The following is a 25,384-nucleotide window of genomic DNA, read 5'->3' as shown; positions in this document are numbered from 1 at the left end:
GATTTACATATATGATTTCATTTGACTTGGGGGGAGGGACATAAATATACAACTACTTATTTCTCAGAATTTTGCTTAGTTTTTTCATCTACACAGTGAGAATTAATGATTTGACCCAAAGCAACACAACAAGTAGTTAGTAGTAAATTTAGGATTTGAACCCAAGCTTCCTGACTATGGGTCTATTTTTCTTTCCACCAAATTAGGTTGCCTTCTAAATAGAAAGGAATTATTTTTAAAATGCTAGTGGTTTATATCCAGAGATAGCTTACTAATCATTGTAACAGCACCATCATTAATTTTTTATTGTTGTACATTGAGACAGAGTTCCAACCCAAGACTGTGATATACTATTGAAACTTAAGCCATTTTAAATAGAGATTATGCTATAGGACTCCTGAACGCTTAAATAATACATTTTAAAATAAAGGATAGCAATCTTAAACTTCTTTGGAAACTTGGAGCAAAAGTAAGAAAATAAAAAGAGATAATCTTTTTATTAACTTGTCTTTTTGTGGTCCCATCCTTTGGAAGTACTCTTCCAAAGTACACGGAAGTGTACAACAGGACTGAGCTTTTCACTATTCCTATCAGATAGAAATAGTCATTCAAACCTAAATAGAGGTACACATCTTTTCTGAATTTTGATTGTCCTGAATCAGCAGTTATTAATTTTGTATAGCTTCTCCTTTGGTGTCCACCCCATTTTCCTAAAGGTGGTTCATGACCTCATATGGGATCACAAAATTATGATTATTTATGAGTAAATGATTTTGTACACCTATTTTTATATACCTATATACCTAGGGTCATAAGTGGAAAAAGTTTAAGAAGCCTTGGTCTAGATTAGATTGATTTGAAAAAAGTTTAAGAAGCCCTGGTTTGCAAGTTTTTGGGATAAGAATGCAAATAAATTGGAAGAGCATAGGCTAGTTTTCCTCTTAGACCTGTGGAAGAGGAAGGAATTTATGACTAAAGAAGAACTAGAGCTCACTATTGACTATAAAATAGAAAATTTTGATTATATCAAATTGAAAAGTTTTTCTACAAACAAAACTAATGCAGACAAGATTAGAAGGGAAATAGTAAACTGGGAAAACATTTTTATAGTCAAAGATTCTGATAAAGGCCTCATTTCCAAAATATATAGAGAATTGACTCTTAATTTATAAGAAATCAAGCCATTCTCCAATTGATAAATGTTTAAAGGATATGAACAGACAATTCTCAGATGAAGAAATTGAAACCATTTCTAGTCATATGAAAAGATGCTCTAAATCACTATTAATCAGAGAAATGCAAATTAAGACAACTCTGAGATACCACTACACACCTGTCAGATTGGCTAGAATGACAGGGAAAGATAATGAGGAATATTGGCGGGGATGTGGGAAAACAGGGACACTGATACATTTTTGGTGGAATTGTGAACACATCCAGCCATTCTGGAGAGCAATTTGGAACTATGCTCAAAAAGTTATCAAACTGTGCATACCCTTTGATCCAGCAGTGTTTCTACTGGGCTTATACCTCAAAGAGATACTAAAGAAGGGAAAGGGACCTGTATGTGCCAAAATGTCTGTGGCAGCCCTGTTTGTAGTGGCTAGAAGCTGGGAAATGAATGTATGCCCATCAATTGGAGAATGGTTGGGTAAATTGTGGTATATGAATGTTATGGAATATTATTGTTCTGTAAGAAATGATCAGCGGGATGAATACAGAGAGGATTGGCGAGACTTAGATGAACTGATGCTAAGTGAAATGAGCAAAACCAGGAGATCATTATATACCTCAACAACGATACTGTATGAGGATGTATTCTGATGGAAGTGGATTTCTTCAAAGAGAAGATCTAACTCAGTTTCAATTGATCAATGATGGACAGAAGCAGCTACACCCAAAGAAAGAATACTGGGAAATGATGGTAAACTGCTCACATTTTTGTTTTTCTTCCCGGGTTATTTATACCTTCTGCATCCAATTCTCCCTGTGCAACAAGAGAACTGTTTGGTTCTGCACCCATACATTGTATCTAGGATATACTGTAACCTATTTAACATGTATAGGACTGCTTGCCATCTGAGGGAGGGGAAAAATCGGAACAGAAGTGAGTGCAAGGGATAATGTTGTAAAAAATTACCCTGGCATGGGTTCTGTCAATAAAAACTTATTTTAAAAAAAATCACCAAAACCCAAAAATAATAATAATAATAAATAAAAATAGAGTAAGGAAAAAAAAAATGGATGGTCCAGGTACCTTCAAGCAGCTGAAGAGCTTCTGTAGTCAGGTTCCCCAAAGAGAGAACCCTTTGGGGCAAGAACAATATATTGTAAATAGGGGAGCCATATCAAAGTTTACATTCATCAACTTCATTAAGACAATGAATCATATAATGTGCATATAATACTAATGATTTGTGGAAGCCTTAAAAAGGATTATGATTGAGTTATGAGTCTGAAAATTTGGTTTCTTTGTGTAATCATTCTAAGTCAAAGGAGTAGCGCATGGGAGGAAAAATGATCCTACTGAAAAGAACTTGTTATTTTATGTTTATGAACATAATTCTGCCTGTCTTGTGTATCTATAACAAGGCACTGTGTAGTAGTAAATCATGGATCCATTGCCCCAGAAATGCAAAACTTTTCAGGAATTTATATGTTTTCAAGATGATCAGATACTGCCAGTATTTTACTCATGTAGTATAAAAAACAGTGAAAATTCCCTGGATATTTAAAAAATTATGAATAATATTTTATACAACTGTGAAAAAATAAAAATTAGTATTACCTTTGATTACTTCCATATTGATTTTGCAATTAATTTGTTATCTTGCTCAGAAATTTCAGTTTTTCCTGGGCCAAATTAGTTTAAGAATGTGGTTGAAAAGAGAAGTCAGGCCATTAGCTCCTCAGACTTTTGCTTGTTTGCAAACCCCAGTTTGCTTAATCTGGTGTCATACCCTAGAATAGGCGCTTGCCTATCCTTGTACTGTTAGGAAAGACTTGATCTTCCCCCAAAACAACAAACCCTGATAGTTCTGGGCCCCTAACAAAAAATTCCAAGAGGTAGATGAGTCACATCAACAGTTGACTTGTCTTAATCAGAGAGGGTTGCCATTAATTACACTTGATTGCCAGCCCGTTTTTCCTAGCATAGCCACTTGTAATGCTTCAAAACTATCCTGACTTCCCTCCATAGCTAGGTATCAGTAAAGACAGTTCCCTTCTTATTAGGAATGAAGTGCTAATCTTACTCAGGTGGCCAGTTTGATCCACTTTGTGAATGCTGTTAATAAACTGATTTTGCTCAACTATGTGCCTCATTTTACCTTTGTTGTATTTATTTACCACAAAACAAAGTTGAAACTTAGCATTGTACCATAATTAAATTGGTAAACTGATCATTTTAAAAAGCAGAATTAATAGTTTGGTAAAGTAGAAATAAAAACATTTTAATCTCAATTATCATCATGTTAGAAATAGTACAAAGTATGGTACATATTGGGTCACTTAAAGGTTTTTTTGTGATACACCTAATTTTATTTTCAAAATTTCAATTTATAGGCAATTTTTGAGGAACATACATCCTTTGTAAAGTGAGAAATATACATTATACATATGTGTGTGTGTGTGTGTGTAGTTTGAGAGATAGTAAATTCAATTAAGAATGTAGAAATCAGAATGCTGAAGTAGGATCTCTTGTCTATTTCCATAACATCCATAACATATTAAGTTAAAAATAATTGAATCAAATTTCAAGAAGAGAAAAAAGTTATTTTTGTGAAGGAAGGGTTTTATTAGATTTTTTAAAAATACCTACTTACAATCTTATTAAATCTTATTTATTTATTAAATCTTTCTAATAAGTTCTTGTTCACCCAGTAATAATAGAGTTTTGGGTTGAAGAGTAAGGTACATACTATTCAAAATATGACTGGTTGACTTGTGACTAAAAAATGATAGTTACTCAATTTGCCTTTATTGTCAAGCACCTAACATATTCAAAAAATTCTGTGTCCTAGTTCTTCCTTTAAACAATTAATGCTGTCTTCTCACTTCTTTTAAGTTTTGCCTGTCTAAAACCCCTGGGCCAAGTGCTGTCTGTCTTGTCTATCTTTGCTCTTTCTCTCCTCTCTTCGTTTCTGTCTCTTCCTCTCTCTCCCTCCCTTCTTCTCCTTTCCTTCCTTCCTCTCTTCCTCTCCTCCTTCCTTTCTCTCTCTCTCCCTCCCCTTCTTTCCCTCTCTCTTCCCCCCCTTTTTTTTTTCTTCTCCTCTTCTCCCCTCAATTCCTCCCCACTCTTCTTCTCAGTCCTCTGCTTACCTCTGCTTTTCATTCCACCAAGCCTCTTCCCATTCTTTAGCCAGTTTGGGTTTTCCTTTTCTCCCTTTCCTTGTCTCCACCTTTCTAAAAAAGCCATGAAGTAGACATGGACTAGAATAGGTAACCCAGAAATAAAAAGAGATTAAGAAGAGTTGTTTTTTTATATATCCCTTTGAGATCTTACAGTGGTCTTTGGATTTTTTTGTTTTGTTGTTTTGTATCCTAAACTCTTAGAGGATACTGATAACCCACAGTATTGGGTCTATTTGATTATACATTCATAATACGTGTCCAAAATACGTCCTTATGTACTGACTTTTGACCTGTCCATCCCCCTGAAGCTTATGATCCAGACAAGTCATTTTTCATTCACTTAAGTTAGGTCAAACATTTAAGTATGATTATTGATCTCATTTAGGAGAATGTACCATGTTTTTAGATTTACTGCAATAGTACAGTGGCTTCTGTAAATAAGAGCATGGCTTTCACTGTTCATAAGGAGATTGCCTTTCACATTTAGGCTTTTCTTTGGAATCCTCCCTAATAGTGCCACATCAAGTAAAGTTCTCCCTGACTCTTTCAAGAAAGTTTATATGGGAAAAATTTGATGGAGAGAGGCTCTAAAGTGACATACTGTTTTTAGTAATTAGTAAACAATAAACATACTGGCATTTTACTTTCTGCTGTAGAATCAGTTAAAGAAGCTTACTTGTTCTTTTCTCTTCCTTTTCTTTGTATCCTTAATATGTGTGTAAAATATGTCAAATAATAATGTCTAAGTAGTTGTAGGAGTGATTACTGATATTTTCTTGATCTTTTTTTGGTGATAACAATATATATCAATTGTATTTCTTTCTCTCCCCACCATCATCGTAGTTATGTTGATTTCATCACAGATCTCTAGAATTTATACTGGCTCTGATCCAACTTTTTTCTGTCAATTTTTCTTATTGTCATTTCTGGTTTTTTTATGATAATGTTAGAGACTGTGGTGATTGCTTTGTCATTGATAGAGAAAATAATTTGATAATAATTACCTTGACAGATCTTTTACATTTTTCATCTTTTTGTTGTTCTAGTTTCCTCCTTGAATTATTCTCAAGGTAATCTAGCTTAATTGGGTTTATTGCCAACTTTTCTATAAATTGTTCCTCCCCTCCCCCCCTTGTTTCTTGCTGTTATATGAAGCAATCCTGTTTACAGTCTTCTATCCTTTTCTACACAAACTTATATAAATATATAAGTTTATAAAAAATATAACATAAGTAAGTTTTATTGTGAATCATTGGTGTTTTGGGCAGTTGTCTCTGCTTTGTGAAGGAGATGAAGTGAATGACTGAGCTGGTTTCTAGGTTCTTTTTTTTTTTTTTTTTTTTTGGCCTGTTGAGGTGATAAATTTATGTTGGTTAAACTTTAAAATAAAATCGTACTAGATTTTTATGTCTTGTTTTATTCAGGAAGCATGTACAGTGGATAGAATACAGAAGACCTGCATTAGATAGAAGAAGGTCAGCATTTAAATTCTGACTTTGAAGCTTATTTGTTTTTTGACTTTAATCAAGTCACAGAATCCCTCTGACCTTTAGTTTCTGCACATGTGAAATAGGAATATTATTAACTGTAGTCTCTACTTCACAGGATTTTAAAATCAAATGAGATAATGTAAACAATTAGGGGAATAGAGATCAACTTGAAAGCTGTTAAAATTATTTTACCAACTTTCTTCCCAATTGCTTTTCATAGTATTCATATTAATAACTCATATTAATCATTTAAAGTTTATGTAATCAGTTTTCTTATTGGGGTTTCAATTTTATCCTTTAAATCTTCCAATTCTCTTTTCAGTTATTAGAAAAACATAAGAACACAGAAAGTATGGTGGAGCTTCTTGACCTATATCAGATGGAGGATGAAGCATATAGCAGTCTAGCAGAAGCCACAACTGAATTATACCAGTACTTATTACAGCCATTTCGAGATATGCGGGAACTTGCAATGCTGAGAAGACAACAGATAAAGGTACACTTTTTTTTTTTTTTTTTTTTTTTTTGGTCTGATAATAGTAGCTATCTGGATTGTTTGTAGTATCCTCATATTTTGGTTTGACACTAGTGAAAATGCAGTGGATTGTCTTGTAACTTCCTTTTTCTCACCCTTCCATCTGCCTTCTCCTGCTTAGTATAGGCTTGGGACTTGGGGGGGAGACTGTTCTGGAATTTCTTGTATTTAGAAGGTCCATAGTCATGAGGATGATTGATAAGGTCATAGATTTTAACCTCATGACATTCAGTTTTCATGTTTAGATAATGTGGCTCAGATTGATTGAAATGCAAATATTAACAATTGAATTTACCTATCTTTTCTACCACTCATTAGATGGTGTTAAACCAATGTATAAATACCTTTTTGATTATCAGTCATTCCATCAAAAATTTTTTTCTTGGAAATTAACAATTTACCATAAGAATTTTTAATTCTCTGCTTGAATAATGATGGGAGAGGAAATAGGCTAGTTTATCTTTTTAAAAAATTAGCTTTTTTTTTTTGATAATGCTTAGAAGTAATTATATGAGAAACTCAAGCTTTAAAAAAATTGTATTTGTGATCTTTGAAACTTTTGAGTTGTCAATCACAGTAATCTCTTAAAACTACCATTTCTTTTTTTTATTATTATTATTATTTTTTATTTAATAGCCTTTTATTTACAGGTTATATGCATGGATAACTTTACAGTGTTAACAATTGCTAAACCTCTTGTTCCAATTTTTCACCTCTTACCCCCCATCCCCTCCCCTAGATGGCAGGATGACCAGTAGATGTTAAATACATTAAAATATAAATTAGATACATAATAAGTATACATAACCAAAACATTATTTTGCTGTATAAAAAGAATCAGACTCTGAAATATTGTACAATTAGCTTGTGAAGGAAATCAAAAATGCAGGTGGGCATAAATATAGGGATTGGGAATTCAATGTAATGGTTTTTAGTCATCTCCCAGAGTTCTTTCTCTGGGCATAGTTGGTTCAGTTCATTACTGCTCCATTGGAAATGATTTGATTGATCTTGTTGCTGAGGATGGCCAGGTCCATCAGAACTGGTCATCATCTAGTATTGTTGTTGAAGTATATAATGATCTCCTGGTCCTGCTCATTTCACTCAGCATCAGTTCGTGTAAGTCTCTCCAGGCCTTTCTGAAATCATCCTGTTGGTCATTTCTTACAGAACAGTAATATTCCATAATATTCATATACCACAATTTATTCAGCCATTCTCCAATTGATGGACATCCATTCAGTTTCCAGTTTCTAGCCACTACAAAAAGGGCTGCCACAAACATTCGTGCACATACAGGTCCCTTTCCCTTCTTTATAATCTCTTTGGGATATAAGCCCAGTAGTAACACTGCTGGATCAAAGAACTACCATTTCTTTTGGAATAGTATGGTTTCATAGTAGATAGAGTTCCATACTTGGAGGTTATGAAGACTTAAATTCGAATCTTGCTTCTGACCTTAACTATGTGACCAAGAGACAAGACACTTGGTCAGCATGCTCTTGGAATGTAAAATGCACATAATCCTTGAAGTAAAGTTGTAGGGAACAGTGGGAAAAGCATTGACTTGGAGTCAGAGAATCTCGAATACTTCCTCTGTTTGTACTCTGGGACTAATCTCTTATGACCTCCTTGGATTTCACTTAATTTACCTGTAAAATAGAAAGGGGGGGGGGAGGTATGAGGGTAGGACTAGATGGTGCTAGATGACCACTGGGCTCCTTTTTTCCTCAAAGATCCATTGTGTCATTCTCATCAGTTTTTTAGGAGGCTCAAATACTATATGTAAAGTGCTTCATAAATTTTAATATATTTCATAAATGTCATAAAGTGTAGTAAGCACTTTCCCTCCCATTTGGTTTTTAGAACCAAATCATTTTTAGTTGAAGAGTTGTGGCCCCTTTCATATTTTATAGAAAATGTATCTTTTAAAATGAAGATATGAGTGAGAATAATGTAATTAAAAGTTTCTTTTTAAAAAAGATATATTTAGATGTGTGTATCTTAAATATGTTTGTGTTTTTCTGTGTGTACATTCCTATATATATGTGTTAATTGTCTGAATTTTAAAAAAAAATTTAGATGGCCAACTAAAGGTTCATTAGAAAAGGTTTATTATATACCCTCATTTTTCATGTGTTTACTCTTTGTAGAATGCGTTTTGTTAAGAATAGACCTACCAAAAACGATTAGAAATCACTTTATCCCATAGACTTGCAATTTGGTCTTTCTAAGCACAGTTTAGGTTTGCTGCAATTTTATTTATTTGTATTACATAAAGAATGTTGGTGTTCATAATATTAGGGCATATTCCTATCTGTTTAGTAGATATACATTTGTGCTAATGATATGTCTAAAATACTGTGCCAATATATTATCAGTAATGAAAATAAGAAAATTTGAGAAATTTTACTAATTAAAAATGGTATAATTTGCTTTAATGTAATAATTATTTTGATGCCACATTGGTCCAGCTATATGGCACATCTGTACCTTCCCCATCCCCAAAATCTGTCTTTTATCAAAGCCTAAAAGCACTAATGTCTTTCACTGTTCTTTACATTTTTCCCCCTACAGATTGTTAATGCTAATGAATATTTGTAAATCCATTTTGGAAAGTAACCTGAAAAAAAAATGTTATTTTCCTATATATCCCCTACCTACAATTCCAGGGCAACTTTCTGCTCTGTGCCTCAAATAATCACCCAAGGCAATCTGCATCATGGGATTCAGATAGTTAACTAAATTATCTCTGCTTCTCAAAGATTCTGGAGATATGATATAACTGATATTTTTGGCTGCGAGAGCTCTATTTTTATTCTGTACACAACCAAACATAAAAAGGGAATTGTATATGAAACTGAGTTATCCAAAGTGCCTTTTTTTTGCCAGGCACTGTGTTAAGCACTGGTGATACAAAGAAGCAAAAAAAACCCCACAAAATAGATTTTGCTCTGAAGGAGCTCATAGTCTTAATAATAAGACAGCAGTAGGAAAATCATTATGAAAATTGTAATAGTGTATAAACAAGATAAATGTGGGATAAACTGGAGATAATATCAAAGGGAAGATACTACTATTAAAGCACACTTCAAAAAGCTTCTTGTAACTCTACACTGTCCTCTTCATTTGTGTTCCTTGCCCCATACCCATTTCACTAATTGAACTATGCCAAGCCTTAAATCACTCCAGCCATCTGCTCTCCTCCTTCTAAAGTAAAAATCAAGCAACTGTTCAGGTTGGATCAACTACAGATTTTTATAAGCTCAACTGGGCCTTCACTGCTGCTTGGCAATGCTACTGTATTTCTCTCAACAACTCACTATCCCACTTTTCTCAACAGCTCTTTCATTTTTTCATATCTCCTCAAACTTCTCAAGACTCCCCTACCTCTTATCATTGATTGTGACTTCTTTTTTCTCCCCTCTTCCTCATCTCATGTTACTTATATGTCATCTGCCCCATCTCCTTTGCCCTGTTTCAAATGAAAAGTTGGTCTATTTACCAAAGCTAACCTCTCTATCTGCTCAAGCAATACCATTTCATTTTATCTCCTTCAATATATTTTTCTTTCTGCCATTTCCACTCTCACTAATTTTCAGTCTTTCTCTGTATACTATCTCTTTCCCTATTGCCTACAAACATGCTGTTATCTCCTTCATTCTGAAAAAACTTTTATTTCATTTTTCTGCCTCTGTTAACTATTTCATCTGTTCTATGTAGCTAAAGGCTTTGAAAAAATTATCTACAATAAATACCTTCACTTACTTTTTTAATTCTCTTCTTAATCCTTTATAATTCAGCATCTAGCCCCATCCTTCCACTGAAATTACCTTCTCCAAAATTATCATTTCTTAATTTGCAAATCCTCATCCTTCTTGACATTTCTACAGCCCTTTAATACTGTTACTCTCTTCTCCTTGATACTTTCTTCTCTCTATGTATTTGAGAAACGGGTCTCTCCTGAAGAACTTCTTACCTATCTGACTCTTCTCCTGAGACTTTTTTCAGCTCTTCATCAACATTACACCCTCTAACCATCGATGTTCAAGAAGGTCCTTTCCTGGGTCTTCTTTTCCTTTTATACTGCTTCCCTTTTGCTATCTCATCTGTGCTGATGATTCTCAAATCTATCTATCCTACCCCAGCCTCTCTGTTGACCTTTCAGTCTTGAATATCCAATAGATGGCTGTCCAATAGAGTTCTTTTTATTTTTTAAGCAAAGCTGTGATTAATTTTTAAAATTAAAATTTCAGCTTTTCTCTCAACAAAATTTATAGAATTTAAATATTCATTTTAAAGCATTTTGATTTCTAAATTCTTTCCTTTTCACCTTCCTTTTCCCTACATCTTAAGAAGCAAGCAATATGTTATCAGTTATACATGTGAAGTTATGTAGGACATATTTCCCTCTTAATCATATTGTAAAAGAAAAACACAAAAAATAATTTTAGAAAAAATGAAAAAATGTGTTTCAATCTGTACTTACTTTATCAGTTCTCTTGTTTGAAAGTGGATAGTATTTTTTATCACAAATCCTTAGGAATTGACTTGATCAGAGTAGCTAAATTAATTACTGCATTGTATTACTCTGTGTACAATGTTCTGGTTTTGCTCATTTCACTTTATATCAGTTCATGTTAGTCTTAGGTTTTTCTGAAACCATGCTGCTTATCATTTCTTATTGCATATCATAATCATGTATCATATCTTATATCATCACACACATATACCTGTACATATATATATATATATGTGATATATATGTGTATGTATGTGTGTATATATGTCATCAATATCATATACCACAACTTGTTCAACCATTTCCCCCATTCATGGGCATCCCCTCATTTTCCAGTTCTTTGCCATCACAAAAGAAGGTGTTATTAATATTTTTGTACAAATAGATCCTTCCCCCCTCCCCTTTTTTTTTATCTTTTTGAGATACAAGCCTATTAGTGGTATTGTTGGGTCACAGGGTTTGTGCAGTTTTATAGTCCTTTGGGCATATTGTTTTCCAGAATGATTGGATCAGTTCATAATTTCAACAACAGTGCATTCATGTTGCTTCCTTCCTCCCCCAATGTTCCCTTCAGCATTTGTTATTTTCCTTTTATATCATGTTAACTAGTATGAGATGGTACTTCAGAATAGTTTTGATTTACATTTCTATCCCTTCCTATTGGACCAGTAGGCATCTTAATCTCAACTTAGTCAAAACTAAAATTGTTGTCTTTTCCCCTAAATCCTCTACCTGCTTCCACTCTCTTCCCCATCCCTGTTACTATAGTATATAACACCTCAGGCTCATAACTTAGATTCTTGGGTTCTTCATTCTCACACTATCATCTTCCTAAAATCTAATTTCTCTCCAAAAACTATCAGTTTCATATTTGCAATATATCTCAACTATGCCCCTTTCTTTCTGACACTGCTTCCACCCTGGTATAGTCCTTATAATCTCATACCTGGAGACTATTACAATAGCTTATGTCTTCCTGCCTAAAGTCTTTTTTCCCTTATAATCCATCCTTCATTCATTAACCGAAATGATTTTTGAGAAGCACAGGTCTGACAATGTGATGCTTTTATGTTCATATTCTGTGACCCTTATTTTGGCCATTGTGATATATAAGCATGGGAATACAAAAAGAGGCCAAATGTATATATGTGAACATGTATGTATGTATATGAGTTTATATTGTTACTTATCCTAGTGCACTTTTTTTTAAGGTGAGGAGGAAAACAAGGATGAAATTCATTTCATCTAAACACCCACAGTCAAGACACTGTGCTTGCTGTACTGGAAATAAAAAGATAAAATTAAACAATTCTTTTCCTTAAGTGCTTACATTTAGGGGAAGGAGAAGTTTGGGAGGGAATATAATACCTAAGTTCATAAATAAATGGAAATTATATGGAAAGTAGTACAAAATGATTTCAGAAGGGAAGCATATTAATGAGTGGTAGAAAAAGTGGGAAAGAGCTTTATGTAGAGAGAAGTCAGCAAACATTTATTAAGCACTTATAATGTGCCAGGCATTCTGTCAAAATGGCAAAAAATAATCTCAACTTTCAAGGAGCTTTCATTCAGATCAAAGGCATGATAAGTCAGGAGGATGTCCAGAGGAAGAGTCTGTAAAGTTGAAATGTGGGGAGCAAAGACTATTCGAATTCTACTACTGCAACTTTAAAGTGACTGGTATTTGAGAGACCAGTAAGGGAAAAGATGGCAAGAAAAGTGTAACAACCATGCTAACACCCAGGATAACCCAGAATCAACTGGAGTCAGGATAAGCAAAAGTCTTTAATCTTTATTCTTGGTCCCCAGACGCAGGATTGAAGAGGAGGATGGAAGCAGAATCTTTGCAAAAGCCTTTTCCCTTTGTGTACCACCGAGAATGTGTCTCTGGCTTGTCTTACTCCACCTCCTAGTCCCTCCTACAATCTTCTACACACCAATCATTGAGCCAGCACGGATAGTGGAAAGGACCATTTTCCAAGCATATGCCCATAGAGTATTGTCCAATCAGAAGTTAGCCTCAAGTGCTCAGCAGTCCCGACCTCAGTGCATCAACCCAATAGTTTCAGCCCTCTACAGAAAAGTATCATCCTGTCACCAAGAGTGAGCCATGTTTCATTGATTTGTCAGGAGATAGAAGGGGTGAGAATGGAAGAGGTTTGAGATGAAACTAGGACTAGTTAAGAGACTAGTACCTTGTAGAATAGTTGGGCACACATGGCGAATAAGAGGGACTTCAAGGAAATGAGAATAAAGAAGCAGGTAATTAAGAGACTGGAAATGCGATTCAGAGTCACTGAGGGTACAAAAGAGGGAAGATGGGCTAACTATTAGGGAATGAGTCTAGACAGAGTATTGGTGATTGGAGAGAGAGATCTATTCAGGGAAGGGGGTCTTTAGATTTTCCAGGGTTCTTTTTTATGATGGATAGTGCTGTGTCTTATAAGGTCCTGGGTATATGTATGCCTGGAAATCTAAGGGCCTACTCAGAAGGTAGCATGGAAAGGTGGGCCTGGTATGAGGTACGCTGGAGAGGGATAGAAACTGGAATGTGTAATGTCTTATCTCTGGGTATTCTTGACAGCCATGAACTTTATCTCACCCACAATAGGTATCACACTTTTTTTGCCCTTGTACCTTTTGTTCATGTTTTTATTTTACATAGAATGTTTCCTATTTTGTACCTATTTGAATTCTATACCTTATCTTAATTCCTGCTTTCTTTATACTGCTTTACCTGCTTATTCCAGTCTAGTCCAGCTCTTTATTTGTCAAACCATTTTGAGAGTCCTTCATTTTGCCTTATTCTTTTTGTGAATAAGTATTCTGTAATGGACTTTATGTTTTATTAAAATCTGTTTGCTCCAAAGCTGGAATTAAATTATATGTAATATTGATATCAAGAAGGACTTTCTACCATACACTTTTTGGGGAAAAGCTAATATGCTTTTTTCTTTAATTCATATTGCAGTTAACATTTTGCAGAATGTTTTTAAGCTTTTACTTAGACTTGAATAAGTACTCAGATTATTTTTGCAGGTAGTCAGCTCAATATGTTTAGAGAAATTTTTGTATATAAAAGTCTACTATATCATTTTTTGTTAAAATGCTCATTATGTTGCATATTAAATGTTTAGGAGTTATCAAAAGGAGGGAAATGTAAATATAGAAGATTCTCAACTGCTACTTGTTTTTCTCCAAAGATTTCTATGGAGAATGATTATCTGGGGCCCCGTAGAATTGAAAGTCTCCAAAAAGAAGATGCTGATTGGCAACGCAAAGCCCACATGGCAGTGTTGTCTATTCAAGATCTCACTGTCAAGTATTTTGAAATAACAGCTAAGGCTCAAAAAGGTAAGTTAAATTGTGCTTAAACGACTTTTAAACAAATATTTTTGTTTCATAGTACTACATGTAAAATATTTGTTTTCTTCAAAGCTGTAAGACCTTAGATTAAATTATTTTTTTCTTTGAGACTTATTTTTTTATTTTATAATCTTGTTACCTAGAATTTTCAAACACTTAGCCCTGAATAGAGAAGTTTATAGAATTTGGAGTAAAGTAATTGTTGTAAATACTTTTTTAAAATATTATATCTTTTTCTTTGTACCACCAGTGCTTGGATTTTGATTCAGTCACCAGTCAATTTAGAGTTAGGGTTAGGTAAAACATATTATATTAGAGATTGGTGATACAAAGATAGAATTAAATTGTCTCTGACCTCAAGAAGTGTTATATTATTTGGGAGAAAGATGTACCATGTATAGAGATAAAGTAGGGAAAGGGAAAGAAGTGAACAAGAGAAAAGACAAGTCATTTCCTGTTTTATATTATGAATCCTTTTGACAGTCTGACTCTTTTGTCAGAATAATTTTTAAAATGTATGAAATACATAGCACTATAAAGAAAATCATTTGAAATCAGATTAATCAAACAAGTTTATATCCCCCAAGTTAAGAACAGTTGTTTTAGGAATGCTTCAGGTAGGAAAAAAAAATAATTTGTATAGGGAGTGGAGATGTAGAAGAGAGCTGTCCATAGAAGGTTTTAGGAACAAAAGTTGCAGTTAAGGTAAGCCTTGAAGGGAGATTAGGTAGTCAAATATGTGAAGTGGAAGAAAGTGGTGTATTGAGATTTCAAGAGACAGTAACAGCCACTGAGGATTTTTAGTCACTAGAATAATATGGTCAAGACCCATGCTTCAGGAAATCTTTTACAGAATTTATTTAATATGTTTACTTAAATTTTTCATTAGTATACAAGCAAATTTCAATGGTAACAATTTTTTTAAAAAGTTCTTTGGAGAGAGTATGAAGTCTAGAGAAAATTGTTGTTTCTGGTTTTCAAAAAAGTACTGTTCATTTCAGTAAACATTTCTAAAATGTGAATGAGATACTGGGTTAGGTATTGAGAGCATTTTAGCCTTTACTTAGCAGCACTTTGCTTTATTCTTTCATTTTTATCTTTAGGGCACATTTTCTAGAGAAAAGACAAAATGTATTTTAACTAGCAGCAATCCTACATTTGTGAGAAAAGGTATATTATAATAACACTGTTATTTCATGACTTAGTTTTATAACTTCAGTTATTAAAAGGATATTTTTCTTTCTTAGATTATGTTCCTGAAATGTGGTGGGTATTATGGCACCAGGTAGCAATATTTTTTCATCTTGTAGTTGAACTTGAAATGGAGAACTGCAACCATTAATTTTCCTTATATTACAAATAAACTTATTTAAAAACATTATTTTATATGGGGAGCTCCTAATGAGCAACTTTTTTACTAAATTTCTACTGTGCAAATTGCCACATTCTCTGAAAGTTATATAGTACTAAGTATTGTCTGGAATATTGAGAATTTAAGTGAATTACTTCGTCACACAAGCCAACATGTCAGAAGCAGAACATAAATGTAGGTCTTCATGACTCAGAGCACTCATATCTGCTTTGCCATGATACTTCTCCTTATTAAAATGTAAATGCCAATGAAATACCTAAATATCCCAATAGGAAACTTTTTTTTTTTTTTTTAATTTAATAGCCTTTTATTTACAGGATATATACATGGGTAACTTTACAGCATTAACAATTGCCAAACCTCTTGTTCCAATTTTTCACCTCTTACCCCCCGACCCACCCCCTCCCCTAGATGGCAGGATGACCAGTAGATGTTAAATATATTAAAATATAAATTAGATACACAATAAGTATACCTGACCAAAACGTTATTTTGCTGTAGAAAAAGAATCAGACTCTGAAATATCGTACAATTAGCTTGTGAAGGAAATCAAAAATGCAGGTGTGCATAAATATAGGGATTGGGAATTCAATGTAATGGTTTTTAGTCATCTCCCAGAGTTCTTTTTCTGGGCATAGCTAGTTCAGTTCATTACTGCTCCATTAGAAATGATTTGGTTGATCTCGTTGCTGAGGATGGCCTGGTCCATCAGAACTGGTCAATCATCTAGTATTGTTGTTGAAGTATATAATGATCTCCTGGTCCTGCTCATTTCACTCAGCATCAGTTCGTGTAAGTCTCTCCAGGCCTTTCTGAAATCATCCTGTTGGTCATTTCTTACAGAACAGTAATATTCCATAATTTTCATATACCACAATTTATTCAGCCATTCTCCAACTGATGGACATCCATTCAGTTTCCAGTTTCTAGCCACTACAAAAAGGGCTGCCACAAACATTCGTGCACATACAGGTCCCTTTCCCTTCTTTATAATCTCTTTGGGATATAATCCCAGTAGTAACACTGCTGGATCAAAGGGTATGCACAGTTTGATAACTTTTTGAGCATAGTTCCAAACTACTCTCCAAAATGGTTGGATTCGTTCACAACTCCACCAACAATGCATCAATGTCCCAGTTTTCCCGCATCCCCTCCAACAATCATCATTATTTTTTCCTGTCATCTTAGCCAATCTGACAGGTGTGTAGTGGTATCTTAGAGTTGTCTTAATTTGCATTTCTCTGATTAATAATGACTTGGAGCATCTTTTCATATGACTAGAAATAGTTTCAATTTCTTCATCTGAGAATTGTCTGTTCATATCCTTTGACCATTTTTCAATTGGAGAATGGCTTGATTTTTTATAAATTAGAGTTAATTCTCTATATATTTTGGAAATGAGGCCTTTATCAGAACCTTTGACTGTAAAAATATTTTCCCAGTTTATTGCTTCCCTTCTAATCTTGTCTGCATTAGTTTTGTTTGTACAAAAACTTTTCAGTTTGGTATAATCGAAATTTTCTATTTTGTGATCAGTAATGATCTCTAGTTCTGCTTTGGTCATAAAGACCTTCCCCTTCCACAGGTCTGAGAGGTAAACTATCCTATGTTCCTCTAATTTATTAATAATTTCATTCTTTATGCCTAGGTCATGAACCCATTTTGACCTTATCTTGGTGTACGGCGTTAAGTATGGATCAATGCCTAGTTTCTGCCATATTAGGGAAACTTTTTTTTTTCAAACCCACTGTGTTTAAAGAAATTTGAGAGTGATTAGTTTTTGATTTTTTTCTAGAAGTTGGAATTAAATCATTCTGGATATCAGTTTGAAATTATGTAAGACAAATGACTGAATTTGTTATACTTCTGACAAAATAAAATATATTCCTCAGGAAGGTAAAAAACAGAAAAATCTAGTTTGTAGCAAAATATTGATAGTACTCGTGTGATAGAAAAGAACTAGCAACTACTGGGTTCTCATCCTTTGGGTATATCTGAAGTTGGATGTCTGAATGTAATGTAGTATGAGTTATTATATAGTGACAAATACATGACAAAAAGGAAGATGTTAACTGATGCAAAGTTTACAAAGTTCTTTTCTCTCAGCAGAGAAGGTAAGAGCAGCAAGTACAGTTATTGACTTATTTCACAGATGAGGAACCTGAGTCACAGAAAGCTTAAGTTACTTGCACAAGGTTGTATAATTAGCAAAAGATGAAGCTAATAATTGAACATAAGAGTTTCTAAATTTGAGTATAGGACTCTATTATACTGCACTGTGACTCTATGCATATATCTCATGTGGACTTGCACCTAAGTATTGCCTTTATTTGTTTTCCTCATTCTACCCAGAGAGCCATCCTATATATTAAGGACATTTCTTTTTTTGAGAAAGAGGAATAAAAATCTGACAGTATGTGCATTGTTTCCACACTTATGGAACCTCCATAAAAAGGAACAAAAGGAGATGTGTTCTCTCATCTTTATGGGAGCCATGCTTATTTTATTTTTAAAAAATTCACAACATTCAGTTTTGATCATTCTTTCCATGTGCATCGTATGTATATATATATTTTTGTCTCCTACTTCAGTTTGCATTACTTTATATGCTTTCTCTATATTCGTTTCTTATGACACAGTACTATTCTATTACATTTTTTATACCATTATTTGTTTCAGGAATGATGCATTGAATCTTGCATTAAATATAACATAAAACATGTTTTATGTTATATTCATTAAAATGACCAGTAGTACCAGAATGCATATTGTCTCCCTAGTTTTAGTCTATAGTAGTAGACAAGAATAATTGTAATGAATCATATGGCCATTTTAATAAATAAAAGGAAAACCATATTTCAATAGATAACTACTTTTCTAAATATTTGCTGATACAAAGAGTGTTGTAAAAAAAATTTTGGTGTATACGGGACCTTTCTATCAGTGACTTCTTTGGTCAAAGGGCATGGACATTTTAATCACTTTATTTGCATAATTCCAAATTGCTTTTCAGAATGGTTGTACTGATGCCATAACTCTACCAACAATGTATAGAACAAATTTGCACCTCATACATAGATTGGTGAAAAACCAAGAAGACTTGTGGCAGAACAGGGGTCCTCAAGATCTGGAGAAAGACCCTGGGCTGGAATTAACCTGTCTTAAGTGTAAACACTTCAGGACCAACTCCACAGAAACATCAAGTGGGGATCATTCAGACTATCTGGTCACCTAAGCAGGAACCACAGAAACTTTAACCTCCTGGACTGTTTGTTAAGTCGGGCTTTGAGTCTGGGAAGACAGAGTGAACCTTGATACATTGGGAAAACCAAGCCTAGCTACGATGCTGAGACCACCCTTGCTGAGGAAGAACCAGTACCGGTACGTGCAGAAGCAGTGGGCCAAGGGCACTAATGGTTGTGGGCACTTGTAGGAAGGAGAAGCTCTTGGTTTGAGGTTCCTGGTCAGAGTGGAGAGCTGAAGGGATGCTTGAGGCACCATGTCCCAACCCCATGATTAGAGGTACTTATACTAATACTTAAAAAAAAAAAAAAAATGAACCAGCAAAAAAGAAAGAACTCCATCATTGAAGCATATTATGGAAACAGAGAAGATTGAGATTCATCTTCAAAGGAGCACATTTTACTCAAAAAAGTATTCAAAAATAGGATATTGAGAGAAAACTAAAGAAAAAATTAAAACCATCCAAGAAAAAAGATTAAAAAGTTAACCAATTAGAAAGGGAGGTAGAACTACATACCTGTCAGATTAGCTAAGATGACAAGAAATCTAAGGGATGTGGGGAAAACTGGGACACTGATACATTGTTGGTGGACCTGTGAATGGATCCAACCATTCTGGAGAGCAGTCTGGAACTATGCTCAAAAAGTTATCAAATTGTGCATGCCCTTTGACCCAGCAGTGTCATTACTGGGATTATATCCCAAAGAGATCTAAAGAAGGGAAAGGGATCCGTATGTGCAAAAATGTTTGTGGCAGCCCTGTTTGTAGTGGCAAGAAACTGGAAACTGAATGAATGACCATCAATTGGAGAATAGCTGAATAAATTATGATATATAAATGTTATGGAATATTATTGTTCTGTAAGAAACAACCAGCTGCATGATTTCACAGAGACTTGGAGAGACCTACATGAACTGATACTAAGTAAAATGAGCTTCAAAACGAGGAGATCATTATACATGGCAACAGGAAGACTATACGACGATCAATTCTCACGGATGTGGCTATCTTCAACAATGAGATGATTCAAACCATTTCCACTTGTTTAGTGATGAAGAGAACCATCTACACCCAGAGAGAGAACCGTGGGAACAAACAAACAACATAGCATTCTTACTCTCTGTTATTTTCTTTCATTTTGTTTTCTTTCTCAGTTTTTCTTCCTTCTTGATCTGATTTTTCTTGTGCAGCGAGATAACTATATGAATATGTATACATATTGGATTTAACATGTATTGGACTACCTGCCAGCTAGGGGAGAGGAGGAAAAAATTTGGAACAAAAGGTTTTGCAAGGGTCCCTGTTAAGTGTCAAAAAATTACCTATGCAAGAAAAAAGAGGGTACAGCATTTCAAAGATGAAAATAACTCTTTGAAGAAATTCTACTAAAAAGCTATTAGAAATAATTCATAACTTTAGCAAAGTGCAGGATACAAAATAAATCCTCAGAATTTTTATACATCAGCAACAAAATCCAACAGCAAGAGATACAAAGAGAAATTCCATTCAAAATAACTGTCAACAGCATAAAATATTTGGGAATTTATCTACCAAAGGAAAGTCAGGAATTATATGACCAAAATTACAAAAAACTTTCCACACAAATAAAGTCAGACTTAGATAATTGGAAAAATATTCAGTGCTCTTGGATAGGCCAAGCAAATATAATAAAGATGATAATACTCCCTAAACTTATCTATTTATTTAGTGCTATACCAATCAGACTTCCAAGAAAATATTTTAATGATCTAGAAGAAATAATAACAAAATTCATATGGAAGAATAAAAGGTTGAGAATCTCAAGGGAATTAATGAAAAAAAAAAATCAAATGAAGGTGGCTTAGCTGTACCTGATCTAAAACTATATTATAAAGCAGCAGTCACCAAAACCATTTGGTATTGGCTAAGAAATAGATTAGTTGATCAGTGGAACAGGTTAGGTTCACAAGACAAAATATCCACTATAGCAATCTAGTGTTTGACAAACCCAAAGATCCTAACTTTTGGGATAAGAATTCATTATTTGACAAAAAATACTGGGATAACTGGAAATTAGTATGGCAGAAATTAAGCATGGACCCACACTTAACACCGTATACCAAGATAAGATGAAAATGGATCCATGATTTAGTCATAAAGAGAGAGATTATAAATAAATTAGAGGAACATAGGATGATTTATCTCTCAGACTTGTGGAGGAGGAAGAAATTTGTGACCAAAGATGAACTAGAGACCATAGAAATTTTGCATAATAGAAAATTTTGATTACATCAAGTTAAAAAATTTTAGCCTTTATACAAACAAAATTAATGCAAACAAGATTAGAAGGGAAGCAACAAACTGGGAAAACATCTTCAAGTTAAAGGTTCTGTTAAAGGCCTCATTTCCAAAATATAGAGAGAATTGACTTTAATTTATAAAAAATCAAGCCATTCTCCAATTGATAAATGGTCAAAGGATATGAACAGACAATTTTCAGATGATGAAATTGAAACTATTACCACTTTATATGAGTGAGTGTTCCAAATCATTATTGATCAGAGAAATGCAAATTAAGACAACTCTGAGATACCACTACATACCTGTTAGATTGGCTAAAATGTCAGGAAAAAATAATGATTGTTTGAGGGGATGCGGGAAAACTGGGACTCTGATACATTGTTGGTGGAGTTGTGAACAAATCCAACCATTCATGAGAGCAATCTGGAATTATGCCCCAAAAGTTATCAAACTGTGCATATCCTTTGATCCAGCAGTATTTCTACTGGGCTCATACCCCAAGGAGATACTAAAGGGAAAGGGACCAATATGTGCCAAAATGTTTGTGGCAGCCCTGTTTGTAGTGGCTAGAAACTGGAAAATGAATGGATTCCCATCAATTGGAGAATGGTTGAGTAAATTGTGGTATATGAATATTATGGAATATTATTGTTCTGTAAGAAATGACCTGCAGGTTAAATACAGAGAGGCTTGGAGAGACTTACATGAACTGAAGCTAAGTGAAATGAGCAGAACCAGGAATATACTTCAACAACGATACTGTATGAAGATGTATTCTGATGGAAGTGGATTTCTTGGCAAAGAGACCTAACTCAGTTTCAATTGATCAATGATGGACAGAAGCAGCTACACCCAAAGAACGAACAATGGGGAATGAATGTTAACTGTTGGCATTTTTGTTTTTCTTCCTGGATTATTTCTACCTTCTGAATCCAATTCTCCCTGTGCAACGAGAACTGTTTGGTTCTGCACACATATATTGTATCTAGGATATACTGTGACATATTTAACATATATAGGACTTATTGCCATCTAGGGGAGGGAGGGGGTAAGAGAGAGGGAAAAATCGGAATAGAAGTGAGTGCAAGGGATAATGTTGTAAAAAATTACCCTGGCATGGGTTCTGTCAATAAAAAGTTATTATAATTTTAAAAAAATAAAATGAATAAAATCTTATTTGAAGTCCCCTTCCCCCCTCCAAAAAAAAAAATAACTTAGAATTAGAATTAGGCAAGGGGAAGCCAGTGAGTTTATTAGAACTCAAGAAATAATAAAACATTATAAAGAATGAGAAAATAGAACAGAAAGTGAAACATTTCATAAGAAAACAACAGATCTAGAGAACAGATCAAAGAGAAGATATGAGAATAATTGGACTGCCTGAAAATTGTGGCCAAAAAGAGAATCTTGACATACTAACACAGAAAATAATCTTAGAAAATTTTCCTGGAGGGCTAGAACATGAGGAAAATAGAAATAGAAAAAATCTACTGATCACCGCCTCAAAGAAATCCTTTGTGGAAAACACATTTTGAAACCCCTAGATCAAAGAGAAATTTTTGTAAGAAACAAGAAAAAATTCAAATAAGCTGGAGCTATAATTGGAAATGTACAAGACTCAGCAGCAGCTACCATAAAAGACCACAGATCTTGGAATTGTATCTGCAGACAAGCAAAAAACTTGGCCTGCGGCCAAAAATATCATATTCAACAAAATTATCTATAATTTTGAATGGGAAAAAAAAAAAACCCGATATTCAATTATGAGCAATTTTAAGGAACTCGACATGGACAGACTGTTGAAACATGAACAAATTGTTTCATGTTTTTGTTGTTGTTGTTTTAACATGGAAAATTATCTTTTATGTTTAAGATTCACATCAAGAATAGGGTAGCTAAAGATTGGCAGAGTAAAGGTAAACATAGTAATCATGTTATACAGATAAGGTGCAGAGAAAGAATAGACACAGGCATTAGCAGGGGAGGAGGGCCTGTAGTTCTGAAAACCTACTCACATTGGGAATGGGTTAAATAGGCCATACTACATATATACCATAAAGGGTATAGCACCTTTCAAAATCTATAAAGAAATAAGAGGGGAGGGATAGGTGGGTGGCAAAGCAATAGGTGAGGGAAGAAGACAAGGGGGAAAGATCCCTGGGGTGCTATATACATAATAGCAAGCCAAGTTATGGAGCAGATCTTAATGAGTCAGTAGGGATAGGAGAGATGTGTATATGTGGGGTGGATATGCATGTATGTATGTGTGTATATTAATATACACACATACTTCCCCCATATATATATACATACATACATAAATGTATCTCAACTGTAACTTGCTTGGAGATGATGGCATGAAAGTGAGATGTGTGTGTGTCTTTGTGTCATGTCTGTGTGTGTATCTATATATGTATATATCAATATATCCCTTCTTAATTATAGCCTGCTTGGGGGTGGGAGGGGATAAAAGGGGGAAAGAAAGAATAAAGCAAAAAAGTTGTGCAGCCAAGAACAAAAGAAGAAATTTTATTGACAAGAAAGAAAAGACACATTCCTGAATATAATTCATTATATTTATATTAATATAATATTGATTCCATTACTATATATGTATATATGACACACATTCCTGAACATAATTTCTTCTATTGGTGTGTGTGTGTGTACTTTCTTAAATTGGAAGTTATTATATATTTTGAATTCTCCCTGATCTGCTGGGCACATGATAATGTTCTCTTGTTTTGTTTCATTTTGCTTTGTATTGCTTTTCTGTTTTTCTTTTTTCTTATTCTGTTTCTTCAAATAAAATGGGAGAAGGAGAAAATTATTGTATCCTTTGAACCATTTATTTGTGTTGGGGAATGGTTTTTAATCTTATATTCATTTTGGTTGAACATGTTTTGGATACCATATCCTTAATAATGATATCTGACAAAAGATTTTTTTTCCTCAGATATTCACTTCTCATTGATACATTCAATTTTGTTGATGCACAATATTTTCAGTTTCACATATCTTAAGTAAATACCTGTGTTTCTTTTTTAAAAATGCCTTTTTTACAAAAAAGAAAATGTTCTTTACAAAAAAAGAAATAGTTCAGCACTGTTGAAAAGCTGGTAAACCATCAGCAATGTTTGCTTTGAATAAAACTATGTTTCAAGACGAATAACTTATTGTTCTTTATTTTTGACTGAAATCCTTTGGAAAAATCCTGTTCTGACTTTTGAGGAGATTTTTAAAAATCACTTTAAAAACTATTGAAGTATTTGATATTTATAGTTATATCTTACATAGCCTCTAGCACTTAAATACAATTTGCATATTCATATTCTTTGAAATAGATTGTCAATGGTATCAAGAAGACTCAGAAATAATAGCAGAATACATATTGAATCTTCATTATATATTGTCTTTCTGCAGCTGTGTATGATAGGATGAGAGCAGATCAGAAAAAATTTGGTAAAGCATCATGGGCAGCAGCAGCTGAAAGGATGGAAAAACTTCAATATGCAGTTTCAAAGGAAACTCTGCAGATGATGAGAGCTAAAGAAATATGTTTGGAACAGAAGAAACATGCATTAAAAGAAGAGGTAACATTGTATTAAAATGATGAAACATTTTCAATTGGAAAAGTGGGAAAAAGTTTTAATTTAAATTCGTTTATATTCTGTATCTGTTTCCTTGCATGGAGAACTGACCTTTTTTAATCATATAAGCCATACATAATTGTAGAATCCCAGATTTGGAAAGAACCTTCATAGGCCACCTAGTTTCCAGCCTATGCCTGAATGAGGTTCTTTCCTGCAGAGAAAACTTCTATTCTCCACACAGATAGCTCTAATTAATAAGATTCTCCTCCTTTCCCCATTGCCCTTATATTAAGCCTAAATAAGCTTCTCTACATCTTCCACATTTTTGCCCTTTTCTGCATTCTAGCTAAGCAGAACTGTTTTAATCCCTCTTGCACACTAAACCATTCAAATACTTGAAGAATACTTATCATTCTCACATTGGCTCTTTCCCTGAGTCTTCTTATCCAAGCTAAACAAACTTAGGTTCTTTAGCTGATTATTTAAATAATCTTATGTGTTTATATTATTTATATTTCTCAGTTTAGTCCTTTCTTCCTTCCCAGAGAACCTTTCCTTTTAGCTAAGAATTGAAGAGAAGGAAAATACCCATATTCCTCCCCCTACAAATACCTTAAAATATCTCTTTAC

General features: G+C 33.9%; 1 protein-coding gene across 2 annotated transcripts in view; it reads left to right on the top strand.

Moving 5' to 3' along the window:
- The window catches only part of JMY (junction mediating and regulatory protein, p53 cofactor), an 83,241-nt gene that overhangs the window by 19,155 nt on the left and 38,702 nt on the right, over positions 1-25,384 (top strand). For both annotated transcript variants that reach the window (XM_023495796.2, XM_031966103.1), the window contains exons 2-4: positions 6,166-6,339; positions 14,104-14,254; positions 24,585-24,754. In XM_023495796.2, the coding sequence (XP_023351564.2) occupies positions 6,166-6,339; positions 14,104-14,254; positions 24,585-24,754 (495 nt within the window). The remainder of the gene's footprint in view (positions 1-6,165; positions 6,340-14,103; positions 14,255-24,584; positions 24,755-25,384) is intronic.

Source organism: Sarcophilus harrisii, chromosome 1, assembly GCF_902635505.1.
Source record: "Sarcophilus harrisii chromosome 1, mSarHar1.11, whole genome shotgun sequence".
NCBI lineage: Eukaryota > Metazoa > Chordata > Mammalia > Dasyuromorphia > Dasyuridae > Sarcophilus > Sarcophilus harrisii.
This window is presented reverse-complemented; position numbering and strand designations above follow the sequence as displayed.